General features: G+C 42.7%; 1 protein-coding gene across 5 annotated transcripts; it reads left to right on the forward strand.

Annotated features, from left to right (window-relative positions):
- Positions 1 to 522: 522 nt before the first annotated feature.
- On the forward strand, positions 523 to 15,829 carry yrk (Yes-related kinase). 5 transcript variants are annotated; one of them, XM_085791809.1, is made up of 14 exons: positions 529 to 654; positions 5,896 to 5,939; positions 6,783 to 7,034; positions 7,792 to 7,894; positions 8,620 to 8,718; positions 8,967 to 9,070; positions 9,214 to 9,363; positions 10,313 to 10,477; positions 11,019 to 11,174; positions 11,814 to 11,993; positions 12,819 to 12,895; positions 12,994 to 13,147; positions 13,340 to 13,471; positions 14,520 to 15,803. In XM_085791809.1, the coding sequence occupies exons 3-14, from the start codon at positions 6,806 to 6,808 to the stop codon at positions 14,726 to 14,728; spliced, it is 1,758 nt and encodes a 585-aa protein (XP_085647935.1). In that variant the 5' UTR covers positions 529 to 654; positions 5,896 to 5,939; positions 6,783 to 6,805; the 3' UTR covers positions 14,729 to 15,803. The 5 variants fall into 5 exon arrangements, with proteins under 5 accessions (XP_085647931.1, XP_085647933.1, XP_085647935.1 ...); XM_085791805.1 differs by lacking the exon at positions 11,019 to 11,174 and having other exon boundaries at positions 523 to 654; positions 14,520 to 15,829; XM_085791807.1 differs by lacking the exon at positions 10,313 to 10,477 and having other exon boundaries at positions 523 to 654; positions 14,520 to 15,829.
- Positions 15,830 to 16,078: the final 249 nt, after the last annotated feature.

The raw sequence follows: 16,078 nt of genomic DNA on the forward strand, positions 1-16,078 counted from the left end.
AGCTTCTTCTTTACGCAGATATCGCGCCTTGTTCTTTCTTCCTGTACTGAAGTTCACACCAGGAATGAATGTGTCGCATCAGCCTGCAGCTGCACTTGAGCCAGGCACCGAGGCGCTCAGCTGCAGCAGCAGCAGTTACCGCAGCTTCACCGGTGTGACCCACGCTCTACGCTGCTCACGCGCCACTTCCACGCTCTTCGTGCGCTAACAGGCAACAACTTTTCCTGTCAGTGTCTCCCGTCTGACGAAAAGTCAAAGTGAGACGTTTAGTGTAAAGTTCTTCTATCGGACAGGCGAGTACTTGGAAATACACTAAACAGAAGTGGGCGTCCCTTGTTTTCTATAAATGTAAAAAAAGAAAAAAGAAAGAAACTTGACGTGTATTGGCAATGTCATTTCTGTTGAATTTCACGGACCGTTTCTCAGCTGCCCACTGCACGCGCGTGCGCGTTCGTCTGGGGTGGACCTTGCGCGTGAAGTCCGTTCCCCAAGTCTTCCGGGCGAAGCGCGCGCACTCTCACCGTTCATTTCCCTCGCTCAGCCCATCAGCTGCGGCAGCGCGCGGCTTCTCTGTCCCGCGAGCCTCCGGACACCGCTGACACTCAGCTCCGTCCCTGCGCCGCTCACCCGGAATAACGACGAGTTCTGTGTTGGGTATGTCCCGCTGTGTTTATCATGAACATGTTGGTGAAATGTTAATCAGTCAATTAATTGTGTCATGGTTTGTTGTCTTAGAGGAGCTTATGATTTAACAGCAGCTGTGGGAAAAACGATAAATGAAATAGCCTCTGCAGGTGTAGTTCAACTTAAACATTTGTGTATTTGTTTACTTCAACGTTGTCATTGTTGTTTATTGGTGGAGGAAGCTGCTTATGCTTCACATATCTAAACGACTGAGAATAACTGACTTGGTAGTTAGTTAACTCAAGAACATTGAACACACCAAACACACCCTGGGTGTGAAGCCTATTTTCAGCAGCCCACCACTACCACTGCCGAAACTTTAAGTTTAGTTTTGTTAAAATTGGGTAACTCTGGAGTTCTCACTGTTATAAATTAAAGGAAGTTTGCCTGTGAGAAATATTTTAGAGCAGCCACCAGCACGTCCACTCTTCTGCTTTACAGATGCCACAGAGGATGGTGTTTAGATATCATACTGCAAACATTGCTGCACTGAAAGAGTGGACTTCACCAGAGACTTTAGACACCACTTTATTCCCTTCCTATGAAAGACCCAGATATAGACGACATAACAAGAGTATTTAGTGTTAATTCAGAAAGGTCAAATGGTCAAACAATAACCATCTGGATTTGTGTCAGCTGTGTCAGCATCATCTTGGATCGACCGAGTGTGCTGCTTGTCTCTAATTCTTTGACATACAGTATATTCTCAGATTGATCTTTTAGGATTAACGCCTTCTGTCCGTCAGATTGTATTTTCTTCAGAAGCAGCATATTCCTTCGGAAAATAACAGATTTATTTGGCAAGATGCCTGCAGGAAACCACCTTGAGGAAAAGGCAGGGCCACATGTTTCCTTAGCATGTCCATTTATCTGAGCTGTTTCTGTGGCCTTAACATGTTCTGATTGGTGCAGGTGGATATTCTCTGACAATTATAGGGTAGGTGGGTAGATGGGTGGAGGGGTGGGGGGGTTGCATAATCACACCTCCACCTCTAAACCTTTTGTTTCATGACAGTGAAAAGGTGTTGTGAGTCTGTGGTGAAGGAGTTGTCGTGGAATTTTGAGGGTCGGATGGGGAAAAGCACGATTAGACCGTCCAAGGCCGTACTTCATCACTTCCTGTTTCTTTACGAGGTCAGTTCCTGTCTTTAGCCTCGGGGTTAGGCAGGCAGGAAGGAAGGGGGTGTGGATATATTTTTTAGTTGGGGGGGGCGGGGGGATTGAAATGGACGTTACATTCTTCCCTGTATTATTATGGTCCAATGACTTAGTAATACAAAGAAGGCCGTTTTGCATAACGAGTCCTACTTTTGGGAGTTTAAAGACATTTTTGTTGATAATACTTCTATACTTTTACATAAATTGAATGCAGGATGGACACTGAATTACGAAATTGTCTCTCCCAGCTCTGCCTGATGTTAGAACCTCTGGACACAGCTGGGTGGAGGTCGTCAGCTGAATTTGTTTTGTTGATGGGGGAGATCTTCTGCCATGAGCATGACCTGAGAAAGACTTCTCACCATTTTTGGGTGACCCCTGAGCTTAATACGCAAGATCCGATAGTTTAATCTCAGAAACTGACTAAATGTTCACGTATGCTTTCCAACAAGCCACCTCTGTCCTCCCTATCAAAAGGAAGTGATGACTTCATGTGGAAACAGGACGTCCCAATGACCGAGACACCTTACTTTTCCATTTGCCTCCCTCCGCCCTCCACCAGTGCCGTCTCCCTCTCCTTTCGGTTAGTGCGTATAACACAACTATGAGTATGTGTTATGCGTGTGAGGGTTCGGTGACAGCCGGCTTCCCATTGTCCTATCATTCCTGCCCCACTCACACTCTGCATCCTGTTGGGCTTCCTGCTAACAAGGGAGAGGGTCGGGGAGAAGGAGAGGTGAGAAAAAGCACTGGAGTAACATGAAAATAAGAGGAGGAGGAAGATTGGAGAAAGTCAGAGCTGAGCACAGAAGTGGTGTAAAAACTACAAAAACTCCACAGATCTGAACAGCTGTTTGTGTTGCCCTGTGTTCCCATGGTGAGCTCCCCGCTGGGAGCAGCTTATCTGCAGTCCACCGTGCAGGAAAGGGTGTGTCATTTGGATCTGGATGTTTGCGAGTGTGACGGTGGAGGGTGATGCTATTGTGATTTCATAACAGCTACACTGAATATATGTTAATGCAGGGTAAAAATGTTTACTTCCCGTAATTTGTTCAGTGCACAAATACACATAAAATTACTTTTCTACAATTGTGGGAAGTATATTTGCTACTGGTACTTATACTTGAGACTTCTTTACTCATATATATTCAGTTATACTACTTCTACCACACTAGTTACTAACTATCTTCATCAGTTACTTTTTTAGATTGAGATCTTACGTAGAAGCAAAAAATGATAGTGAACGATGAAACTGAAGATCAGTTTGAAATAGGCCTATGGTTCAAATTAGCTCCACCGTTGCCAACCACAGCATTAGTGCTGCTTGCATGCAAATGCCTGTATTATTATGGTCCAGTGACTTAGTAATATAAAGAAGGCCGTTTTGCATTACGAGTCCTATTTATGTAAGTTTAAATACTTCTATACTTTTACGTAAGTTGAATGCAAGACTTTTAATCAAGCCTTTCTGGAGACGGACAGTGAATTAGGAAACTGTCTTTCGTGTTCTTATCACCAAATATTACCACACTTCTCCCCACCAAAGGAAGTGGGTTCTGTTTCACAAAATATTCTAATTATTCTTTTTTTTTTGTAAGCATGACACAGTTTTTAGATAAGGAATCTGCCAGGGTAGTGGCTGTCGTAGTAGAAATGCAATTTGTGGTGTAAATCATTAGGAAATGGACGCAATCTTTAATGACGGTTACATTAATGAGAAATACTGTGTCATCTTGTTGTAACATCATATACAGTTCACCTGTTGCAATGACGAAGGTGAAAAGCCGCCTTTTATTGTCTTTCTTAGTCACTTAATGAGTGATAAATGATACATTTCCAGAATATTACATGGTGTGTTTGTCTTGATAATATGTCTTGTCTTCATTGCTTAATCTCAAGAGACAAAGAGGAACGCGGACTGCTCTTTAACTGTCTGCTTTAACCACTTAAGCATTGCCTACCCATGCAAACTCTTTTTATACACACCTCAAAGGCACAGATAAATACGCGGTATGAGTGTGCAACCCCCAGTCTACTGTCTATCACCACTACGACACGCACTCACATACACCCACACTTTGTTCTAGTTCCTCAAATGTTTAGGACTGATTGAAAAATAATAGTTTAAGTAACTTTAGGGACAAATAGAGTTCTATGATGGTGGTGTTTCTTTTACATACAAACACCCCTGGTCAGGTGCTATTTATTAATTATAATAGCTTCTGCTCACAAAGAGGAAGACAGATGAGACCAAGTAAACAGGAACTCAACAGAGAAAAATGACTGTACGGCCGCTACTTGAACATTCCCCAGTGTGCCTGTGTGTGTGCCTGTGTGTGTGTGTGTGTGTGTGTGTGTGTGTGTGTGTGTGTGTGTGCCTGTGTGTGTGTGTGCCTGTGTGTGTGTGTGTGTGTGTGTGTGTGTGAGAGAATACATATCCCTGATTTTGTGCCAATCCTGTCTGTGTTCGTCTGCCAACCTTAGAAAAGGCACCAGAGATGAGCGAGAAAGCAGCGGCAATATGGAGATGAAAGGGAAGAGGCCTCTCTAACGTCCCATGTCACTTCTCCTTTTTGTGGTTTGTCAGAAAGAGAAAGAAGTTACCAGTTGAAAGGTGAATGGAGGGAATATGAAAGGTTATTGTTGGAGAGGTGTGGGCCAGGAGGAGTAGGGAAAAACAGCCACGGAGAGCTGTGTGTGTGTGTGTGTGTGTGTGAGAGAGAGATTTGTGGAACTGCAGCTGCTCAGTGTGTGTGTGTGTGTGTGTGTGTGTGTGTGTGTGTGTGGATGGACTCTGTCCTCAGTTTCCAGGAAAAGGGGGGAGCCATCAGAGGGGTGGACAGGAAACTCTAACAGGGCTAACTTCCTGTAGCTCTCCTGATGGCTGACCTGATAGTGAATGAGTGTATGCGTGCGTGCATACTTACAGATTTTTGCATATTTTACTCACACACAACACACTCTTTCGGGCTCGTAATAGCTGTTGTTGCTTTACGGCCTGTGAGGAATTTCGGGGAATTTGTGGCGCAGCTTGGCCAAACCTGGCGCTGTTCTTTGGGAGCTTGGTGTTTTTCATAATGAACATGAATAACTTTAGTTTTCTTGTCGCTTGCTGCCATAACCTGTATTGTTCTTCCTGTGTGTGACTTCCCTCGCATTCCTCAGTAGGTGGGGAGGCCGCAGTCTGGAGTTTAGTCAGCCTGAAAAGTTGCCAGTTTGCGTCCTAGGGCCACTCTATACTTAGTTGCCACTTTATTAGGTACACCTCACAAAATACACTCGCTCACAACGGTCATGGTGCAAAAGTCCTGGATTTCACAATCCCTTTGTGAAGATAAGATGAGCTAATTTAAGACAAAATCGACTAAGATAAGCTAAACTAAGCTGTAATCAGCTTGCAAGGGGCATAACAGTGGGTATTCAGGTTGTCCTGCGGCAATGTTACAAAAAACACACAAAAGTATGTTCCCGTCTTCTCTGTTTGTTACCTCCTCTTCATGTTGGCACCAGGTTTTGCTTTGTAAACACGCAACCTATTGAAACAATGTGGTTCTCTCAAAACTGGAAGTCAGGATTGCGTACTGTATATGTGTTCACATCGACAGTCATCTTTGTGAAACACATTTCATATCATCAGTGAGCTATCACTTTGTCACAGCTGTCCAGGTATTAATAGTCCACTTCACCACAAACCGAAAGAGGTACACGCATACATACACACACACACACACACGCATACACGCATGCATGCATGCACTTGATCATACACATACGTACACACAACTGTTGACCACAGATAATGACTGGGTCGTCCTCTTCAAACTTCTCTGCAAAAAGGGAAGTGGCTAACCTCACGTCTCTCTGCCCTTATATCGAGCTGTCTCTGACTCTCCCTTCACATGTCTCTTTATTCACGCTTTACCGCTCTCTCTCATTCTCCCCCACCTCTTCTTCCTCTGGTTCTCTGCCACTCATCCTTCCTATGCCCTGCTCTCTCGTGCCACTCCTTGTCACTCACCTTCATCCTCTCTTTCCCTCCTTTTTTTTTTCCAGTGGCGATGGTGATTGACAGATGATCTGACAGAGGAAGACATCAGGTGAGAAAAAAGTTAAAAGTTACTTACCTTCAACTGCCACCCTTCCCCCCTCCTCCGCCTCAGGGAAGTTAAAATTATATTTAAAGTTTGTCACTTCTCTCTCTCCACAGTTCTTGTAACATGTTGCCCTCTGTGTTTGGTTAATGTGTGTGTGTTGCTTTCACTTTCCACCAGCCGGTCTTTGAAGTCTTGGTGTTTCACTCACGTAGAACAGAATCAGAGGAAATTGATAACCCACAGATACGTGAAAATTGACTTATTTCTCATATTGAAACTTATGATAATCCACTGGAGTCTTGTTTCTGCCTTAATATTTTTTGATAAGAAGTGATATTGTAATTAACTGATTAACTTAAACTACCATGGTAACAAATGTAACTCAATGATGATCTTCAGTTTATTAGTCGCTATGAGTGTGCAATGTCTTCTGTGGCTTGGGCTTGAGACGGCAACATTTATGACAAATAGCGTGGGTTACAAAACCGTAGATGTGCAGTTTGAAAGTTGTGGGTGTTTACTAGGCTGGCAGGGTCATATGAAATCAAGTTGCATTATGGGAAAGGTACGATGTATGCGCTCATCAGGGCGTGACACAGACAAGGGACTATGAGTTAGGGTATACAAATAGACTTTTAATTATGGTTATGTATATTGCTTCTTATTATTATTCTAAGCAGGCACATTGTTGCTATGGATTATTATACATATGCCAGAATAAAAAATAAAAAAAAGATTTTATGAACTGCTCACAGATTGAATTACAATTCTGTGGCATCAAGCAGCGATTAATTAAAGAAGAATCTAGAAAAACTCACATCTGTTGCTTCAACTCTTCTTTCACAGACGCCGTCTCCGTGCTGGTTATTATGGGGTGTGCCTGTTGCAAGCAGAAAAAGTCCGGCAAAGCAGCAGTAACAACAGCAGCAATAGACGTTCCAGATCTGTCTCCTAGCAACGCAGATGGAGGATTGTCCACAGCCTTGAATCAGGGCCGTTACTGTCCCGACCCCACTCACACCATCCCAGACTTCAACAACACGGGCTTCTCAGGCGGCAGCATCTTCCCCAGCACCAACACACACCAACGGCCTGGAGGTACGATTCCTAGCGTGTGTATGTGTGTGTGTGTGTGTGTAGATGTGCATCAGTGTGTGTGTGTGTGTGTGTGTGTGTGGGCTAAAACCAACTCATGATATTACTGAGATTCCAGAAAGTAAACAGTACAAGGTGGCCTACAGGTACATTTAGGTCATTAATAATAAATTGAATCAACCTTTATCAGAAAATATGCCATATTCATCATCAAACCAAATATAACATGTGAATGTTGGAACCAAATAAAACGTTATGTTATTCTAATACATTAGTAACCATTTAACCTAATTTTTCCTGATGAATGGGAAAATCATATTATTCCACACTGACTCTTCGAAGATGTATGATGTTCATATTTTCAGATTCAACACTATACTTTTTGTTTTGATGCACAAATTCATGAAGTGGATGGGAATACACATGTACATGTACTGTAGATGTCTTTAGGAGGTTTTTACATACCATCTCTCCAAAATTCAGCTGGATATATTTGCATCTTTGGAAATGTTTGGATCTCCACTAGAATTTAAATAACAAAAGTAAAAGGATTTTTAACAGTATCTGACTGCACAGCATGAGTTTGTAATCACTGATCCACCGTCTTGTTGCTTGTTTAACCTTTAAATCGGTAAAAATGAAGATGAAAAACGAAGGTTGTTGAATTTCACCATCATGAGCAGGAGTGTAACTGGAGACATGTTGTCTGTCTGTGTGTGTTTGTTTCTTTCTGTGTGCCCTTGTATGAACTTGTGTACAGGAGGTGGAGTCACCCTCTTTATAGCTCTTTATGACTATGATGCTCGCACTGAAGATGACCTCACCTTCCAGAAAGGAGAGAAATTTCAGATCATTAACAATACGTGAGTAAAAAAAACACACAAATCTAACTGGATTTAATTATCAATAACAAATGTTATTTGTAGGGAAAACAACCCTCGTAGGATTGCATTAAAAAAATCTGACATCATGCATCAACAGGTGAAAAATGAACCGTAACTATATGTGATCAGTGTAAATGTATTCAGTAAGATCAGCTATTACTCCCAAAAGGTAATTAATTTAGCTCGTATACATTAAATGCCACAGGCTGCTATTAAATGCCATCCATTAAGACAGTGAACTGTCAGGGGTTTCAACTTCTGCTAATGATGTTGACAAGCTTATAGTCTTGAAAAATGTTCTTGTCATTCTCGAGAAATCTAAAATAACTTTCAGTGATGATGTTTAAAACCGGCTCTGCTGCCAGGGTCCTCTAATGTCTTTCAGACAAGTTCACACATCTGCTCATTATCGTCTTTTTCATCAAGGCACCCTTTCCTGCTCTCTAGTTTTATGTAGATAAACATCTGCTTGATGAAAAAGCTGCTTTGTTGTATAGAGATTATGCCATTATTTTTAGAAGTAAGACCGGTGACAGTTAAAAGCACATATACCGTATATTCTACATATGTTACACTCAAGGAAGGATAAATAAAGGATTGTATACTGTCATGTTTCATAATAATAATAATTTCTCTTGTTAAAAAATATGATATATGTATTGTATCTCTACGAGTTAATTGCTGTTTTGTGTGGGATTTGGCAGCGAGGGCGACTGGTGGGAAGCTCGGTCTTTGGACACTGGCAACTCAGGTTACATCCCCTCCAACTACGTAGCTCCTGTTGACTCCATACAGGCTGAGGAGTGAGTACACACACACACACACACACACACACACACACACACACACACACACACACACACACACACACACACACACACACACACACACACACACACACACACACACACACACACACACACACACAGTCGTGACAGCTACCTGTAGATCTATAAGTAGTACTAATAGTTTATGATAAGAGAGTCTGAGGCCAAAGGCCAAGATGTGTACGGTTGCTGTGGTGACCTATGTGTTGTTGTCATGGTGACAGGTGGTATTTTGGGAAGATGGGGAGGAAGGATGCGGAGAGACAGCTGCTGGGCCATGGCAACCAGAGGGGAACTTTTCTCATACGAGAGAGTGAGACCACCAAGGGTAAAGAGACCACACACACACTCACACTTTCTGTCTCTTTTAGACGTAATGCTCCAAATAATTCTTTTTTTCTCTCCTTTGATCTCACACTCCTACCTCGCACTGCGTCTCTTTGTCCTCACCTTCCCTCTCTCTCTCTCCAGGTGCTTACTCTCTTTCTATCCGTGACTGGGACGACAACAAGGGAGAACACGTTAAGCATTACAAGATCCGCAAACTGGACAATGGTGGCTACTACATCACCACAAGATCACAGTTTGACACTGTCCAGCAGCTGGTAGAGCACTACACAGGTGACACACATCAACACATTTGCCAGTTCGTCGTCTTTTTTCTGCTTTTCAGTGTGGAAACCAAGCTCCTGTTTCCATGCGTATTGAAACAAAACCTTCAGTCTTCACTAAATAATCAAAATCTGTGTCTACTTGATTCATAATGACACTGTTGCCAGTGATGCAATGTCAGGGCATTAACTCGTAAATACAGTGTTTTTTAGTGCATTTATTTGACATCTGAGGTTACATACATACAGTATATTTACGTACAGCTTGTAAAATAATATTGATTGTTAGTAGAAATAACCACCTATGATGTTATAATGCTCTTTGTATGTTAATACATTAGCAATGATAACCTACTAGTGTGATATTTATGTAAAAATCAGAGGGATTCTTCTTGAGCGTTTTTACTTGTGATGTATATTTTGCTGGTAATACATCTGTGCTTCAACCTAATTAAGATCTGAATTCAGAGCTTTTACTGTTTTACTGGAGGATTTTAATACTTCTTCTACCGCTGACTGTTAGTGACCTTTGAAGCCTGGTTTGTGTCGGGAAAGCAGGGTTCACACCCTCAACTTCCTCTGTGCGCTGTCAGTGTAAATCTGCCCCCTAGTGGCCTGTGTTCATATAACCAACACTCTGCAGTGTGTGCATTTCCCATGACGCCGCCCTCATGAGCAGCCTCAGAGCTCTGGGCAGGTGATATTGTTCTCACCAGCTGTGTTGTCTTCTTCTGTATCTCTACGTGATGTTGTTGCCGCTCAGAATACGTGTTTATTTTTGCTTGGCTGAAATTTCCTTGTGTCTTTGAACTTTTTTTTTTTTTGGTTTACTTGTCAGTTGCATAAGTCGCATAAGCAACCTGTCTTGTTCTTTCTTTATCTCTGCATTTGCTCTGTTTTCTTTTCCTCATGTTTCCTTTTTTCTTCGCCTGTCTGCTTGTCTCTCTCCTCTCTCTCAGAGAGAGCGGCGGGACTGTGCTGCCGTTTGATTGGCAGCTGTAAACGGGGCATGCCTAAGCTGGCTGACTTATCAGTGAAGACCAAGGATATGTGGGAGATTCCCCGTGAATCCCTCCAGCTGATTAAGAAACTGGGCAACGGCCAGTTCGGAGAAGTCTGGATGGGTAGGACTTGTTGCAGGGAGGTGGGAAGGTAACAGCAGGAGCACACCTGGATAAAGAACTATTAAAAACCAGAGCAGCTACATATTATATGTTTAAGTCTTGGTTCAGTTGACTCAAACATCTGTAAATATTTCCAGCGTGAAGACACAAACAGACACTGTTTAAAGCCCTGTTTATCTGTCTGTGTTGTTCAAAGTGTCTCCTTATACCTGCAACAAATGCCACACGGTCCACAGTCTGGACCAGAAACCTTTGCAATAAAGTAAAAAATAAAAAAAACTTTATGAGGCAGCTGTTGATGAATAAATGTGCTCTCTATCCAGGTATGTAGAGCTGTTCCTCTCCTCCCCTTGCATGTGCATGTTTCATCATCTCACCTCACCTCTTTGTCACCTCCCCTCCCCACCTTTCTCCCATCTTTCTTTCCACCCATCACTACACCCCATTCCCTTATCACCCTCTCTCCCTATACATTCCTTCTCTTTCATTTCCTTTCCCTACATCTCCACCTTCCTTCGCCCCCACTCTCCTTCACCATTAGGCTGTAATGATGGGCTGTGTTATTACCTGACCAAGCCCTGTCCCAACTCCACCCCGCTCACCATGGGCCTTGCCCGGGACGCTTGGGAGGTGCCCAGGGAAACGCTGGCAATGCAAAAGAAGCTGGGACAGGGCTGCTTCGGGGACGTGTGGATGGGTGAGACTGACGCCCTCTACAGGCTCAGAGGGAAAACTGTCTGTCCAGCAACATCGTGTGTAGTGTCTGTTGTTGTCCTGTTACAAAGATTGTTGCTAATGTCGGCCGTGGCAGGCCATTCATGTCGGTCTATGCAAGCACAATTTGTTTCTACCAATAAATCACATATTAGCAGGTATTATTCCCACAGGATGGTATTTACAGTTACACGTACGACCAGTCTCTTGTTGAAGCCATCGCAGAGTTTCCATGACTTCTGAGCCAAGCAGAGTTTCTTGCTGAAGCAGCTCAGGTGCTGCTGGTATTGATGTAAAACCAGTAAATCCCCCCCCCCAACCCTCCTCTGCTAACATCACCCTGCATGCTCCCCAACATAACAGTCATTTGCATGCACCAGGAAATTGACCGTGTGTGTCTTCATTACAGCATGCATCGTGTGTGTTTTTAACATAAATCTGTGTGCTTGTTTGTGTCCTCATATATGTAACGTGGCATATGCAGTGAATGGCTGTATATCCTGTTCACTTTATACGGCTTTTCACTTGTCAGTATGGCTTAAAAATTGGTGTGTGTGTGTGTGTGCGTGAGTGTGTGTCCATGTCCCGTGTGTGCATTAACACCCCCTTGTCTGTATGCCAGGCATGTGGAACGGCACCACCAAGGTAGCAGTGAAGACTCTGAAGCCAGGAACCATGTCCCCCGAGGCCTTCCTGGAGGAGGCTCAAATCATGAAGAGACTTCGCCATGACAAGCTGGTGCAGCTCTATGCCGTCGTTTCTGAAGAGCCCATCTACATTATCACTGAGTTCATGAGCCAAGGTATCAGGCTGAGTAAACTGTCGTGGCTGCGACATGCTATAAATACAGTGCGAATCCCTGCTGTTAGATGGAAACGTTGCTATTGAGAGGGTTCGTATCACCACATCATCAAGGTTGATTTACTAGAATAATATATTTACAGAATAGGAATAATCAATATTCATATATTTTACAAAAAATATGTTTTAATACTGTATGTCTTCCAAAGATAATATTTTCTAATGAAATCCTGGGGAAAAAACGATCCTAGATCTGCACCTGGATCTGGGCCTGCACCAAAAATTATGTTATTTGGCTCCAATCCTGACTTTCAACTGTTTTTAGAAAATTACAAACATTCGAGACGCCCTGTTCAATTCCAAACATACATAAACAAAAAAGTCATCTTCAACAGCACATTAAAAACAATGCATTGCACATTAAAAATCTGGCTGAGGGTGACTACGCTTGGAGACTTTTAAATTGAAAGACCAAAGCTGGAGCATTTTCTTCCTCCCTCCTGGGCAAAACACAGAATTCCCACCAATCGCAGGGAACCACCTTGGGGGATGACCTTTGACCCCCCCCTGTGAAGTTGGCCTAGGGGCAGGAAAAATATTCCTTAAAAATTCACTCAAAGATCAAATCAGTATGAAAAAAAACTAAAATATTAAAAGCAGTGTGTGGCTGTGTGTATGAATTTACAAGCACACGTCTTGTTAGACTTTGATTAAAGATACATGATCTACTCTCCATGTGGTACATACAGTAACACATGGCAGCAGATGTGGTGACCAGCGTGGGTGTACGCGGCCCCTCACCATGCTACACTTTGTTCATTTTCAGGGAGTTTGCTGGACTTCTTGAAGGACGGAGAGGGACAAAGCCTGAAGCTGCCTCAGCTGGTGGACATGGCTGCACAGGTGAGCTAAAGCCAGACAATTTGTCTAGAATAAAAAATGTGCTGCTGCCACATATCTGAGGTCTTTCTTTTTGTCTATGTGTGTGTGTGTGTGCGCAGATTGCAGCTGGCATGGCGTACATCGAGAGGATGAACTACATCCATCGTGACCTGCGAGCAGCGAACATCCTTGTTGGAGACAATCTGGTGTGCAAGATCGCTGACTTTGGCCTGGCGAGGCTCATCGAGGACAACGAGTACACAGCCAGACAAGGTAACAACATGTGATTTTGAGTGAGTGTGTGTGTTTGTGTGTTTGTGTGAGCATGAGAGACCAAGGAAGAGAGCCACGCTTACACAATGTGATGATTAAGAGTGTCTGCCTCTGCCTCCATGCCTATATTTTTAAACATAACCTATCCTAATTATATGATTATGCATCTTCACTGCGTTGCCATGGTTTCAGGGGCGAAGTTCCCCATCAAGTGGACGGCTCCAGAAGCTGCGCTGTATGGACGCTTTACCATCAAGTCAGATGTCTGGAGCTTCGGCATCCTACTAACTGAACTCATCACCAAGGGACGTGTGCCATACCCAGGTACTGGATAAACCCCCGTTTGTTCAGTATGTTTTCATTTCACAAGCAGTAACAGGTTCCTCGTCATTGGCAGCAAACGTCCTCCAGGATGTGATTACTTTATCAGCCTCATTCTTACACTACAACAATCTGGAAAAGTAGTTGGAACCGTGGAGACAAACTTAATGGCTCCACAGTGGATTGAATTTAGGCCTAAACGGATGAAAAATGTTGTTGATACACTGATCATTTGTAATTTTTGGGTTAAATGTTGAACTTGATTTGCCTCATTCTGTTTCTAGACATTTTAAATTGGGAACTATTGTGTGTTACATTGTAATGATATGACTTTATTTAATGAGGAAAATCTTTACTGAGATTAAAAATCTCCTTAAGAGGAGAGTCCTGTTTAATATAGCGGCACCATCTTGTTATAAAATGTATGAGACAGACTTCTAATGAATTAGATCAAATATGACGGGTATAATCAAAGATCACAACTCACTTAAGATCAGAAGAATAATGTAAGTTTGATCAAATACCCTAAGAAGAAATATAAAAGCCAATATGAATTGGATTAGGATTCTTAAATAGAAACACATAAGATTGAATGGACTGACTCCTGTAACAGATAACACTGATGATCAGAGGCAGATTTTGCTGTGTGTGCTTATAAGCCTTGACTCTGTAAACGTCATTGACACAGACATTGACCTTAAAGTTATTTGAAACTCAAAGTCCTATTGTACATAGATGGTTTCTATTCATTTCATATTATGTTTTTCAGATCAGAAGTTTATCTTTTTCAAAAATTGTGATGTATTCCACATTTTTATGCTGTATTTTAAGTGAACAAAATACCGCAAGTGATAAAATCAATGTAATGTATTAGGAGTTATACTGTTTTGATCATATCTGTGCATCCTATTTTTGATTTTCTTGTTTAAATTTATTTTTCTGGACTTTCTCTTTATCCTGTGTGTGTTGTTTTAATGCAACACTTTGTTCTCTGAATCCTCTCACCCTCTCCTGTGTCCACATCGCCCCCCTCCCCCCCTCAACCCCTTAGGCATGAACAACCGTGAGGTGCTGGAGCAGGTGGAGAGGGGCTACAGGATGCCCTGTGCCCCGGGCTGCCCCGCCTCGCTCCATGAACTGATGCTGCAGTGCTGGAGGCGGGAGGCCGATGAGAGGCACACGTTCGAGTACCTGCAGTCCTTCCTTGAAGATTACTTCACCGCCACAGAGCCGCAGTACCAGCCTGGAGAGAACCTGTGACCGCTCACAGTGTAGGACCGGCGCGGAGCAATAAACGGACAAACAGAGGCAGACACAGTACATGCTGTCCTTGTATTTGCTGCACACATACCTTACACACAACACACACACATATACATATCATTGCCTTGTTTTAATTGTTTAAAAGACAGTGTCCTTCCTCCCTTTGGTCACTGATCGCTGCAGCCCACTTAGGACCGATCAGTCAACCATGTCGAAGAGCCGAGTCTGAGCTCTGCTGGTCAGGCCTTGCAGTAATGTTGCTTTACTCTGTAACCATGACAACAAGGAACTGAAAGAAGATGTAGATGGTTGTGCTGAGGTGGGGGGAAGTCGAGTTGGTACATGATCTGTTCAGCTACCATACAGTGTTGATTTCTCTCTCTCTGAGCATTATTTTAGCAGATTAACCTTTTACCTGAGATAAACCGTTTACCTGAGATAGATACTGTATGTTGATGTATAAAGATGAAGACGGGTGCAAAAGGTTATGACTACAATTGGAAAACTGTATATGAAAAATGTCTGAATGAACCTCATGGACCTGTGGGGTAGCTGGATAAATTATGCACTGACGTGGACACTCCTATGTCAGATTTAAGAAGATTGATGCTCCTCCAGTGACTGAACAAAAGGCTCTTTTAAAGCTTGTCATGTTATTTTCATAAAATGGCTTTTAACCTGATCCCAGATCCACATCCGGGAGGAACTGGTTTCTAACATGTGCCTTAAAACGACCAAATGAAGGCTTGTTTTAGATTTTTAAGTAGTTTAATACTATGTTAGCAAAGTGCGAGAGATGGTAAGGAATGCTCTTTGTTCGTCTGATCATTTGTATGACAATTGTGTATGAACTGTCTCTTCTGTTGTTTTAATTTAACTCCGGCACATCTGTGCATCACAAAGACTCCTATAACTAGTTAGCATGTATGCAGTGTTCATCCATTGGGAGGGCAGGGTGAAATGTTACACATAAAGGGGGATGATTATTGTCAATGGAGAGATAGTGTTTTATTGCATTTTTCCTGAGGAGAATATAACCTTTATGCCGAGATTCCCCTGTCATGTTATTTTTTAATAAAGATCAGATATCTGTTCCAACTTAAGGTACGTCTCTTAGTCTGTGTGTACAATGTGGACATGTGTGTGTGTGTGTGTGTGTGTGTGTGTGTGTGTGTGGTTGCAGCCCAAGTAACAAAGACAAGTGCCATCACAGTCAGGAATGAACAGTCATCTTCTTCAGTCTGCCTACATTTTTTCAGAAGCTGATGTGAGCATTTCTTTGTTTTATTCTTTAAACAAAATGTAATGTTTTTATTTTTCACTACACTAAAAGGGGAGGCTCAAAAA

Source organism: Trachurus japonicus, chromosome 11, assembly GCF_045865225.1.
Source record: "Trachurus japonicus isolate A0001 chromosome 11, Traja_1.0".
NCBI lineage: Eukaryota > Metazoa > Chordata > Actinopteri > Carangiformes > Carangidae > Trachurus > Trachurus japonicus.

What these genes read in the sequence shown, in the direction of transcription:
- yrk (XM_085791809.1), top strand. Translation starts at nt 6,806, where the DNA reads ATGGGGTGTGCCTGTTGCAAGCAGAAAAAGTCCGGCAAAGCAGCAGTA. An exon ending in CTTCGGGGACGTGTGGATGG is followed by an intron (nt 11,175 to 11,813) that starts GTGAGACTGACG and finishes TCTGTATGCCAG; the next exon opens with GCATGTGGAACGGCACCACC. An exon ending in GGGACGTGTGCCATACCCAG is followed by an intron (nt 13,472 to 14,519) that starts GTACTGGATAAA and finishes TCAACCCCTTAG; the next exon opens with GCATGAACAACCGTGAGGTG.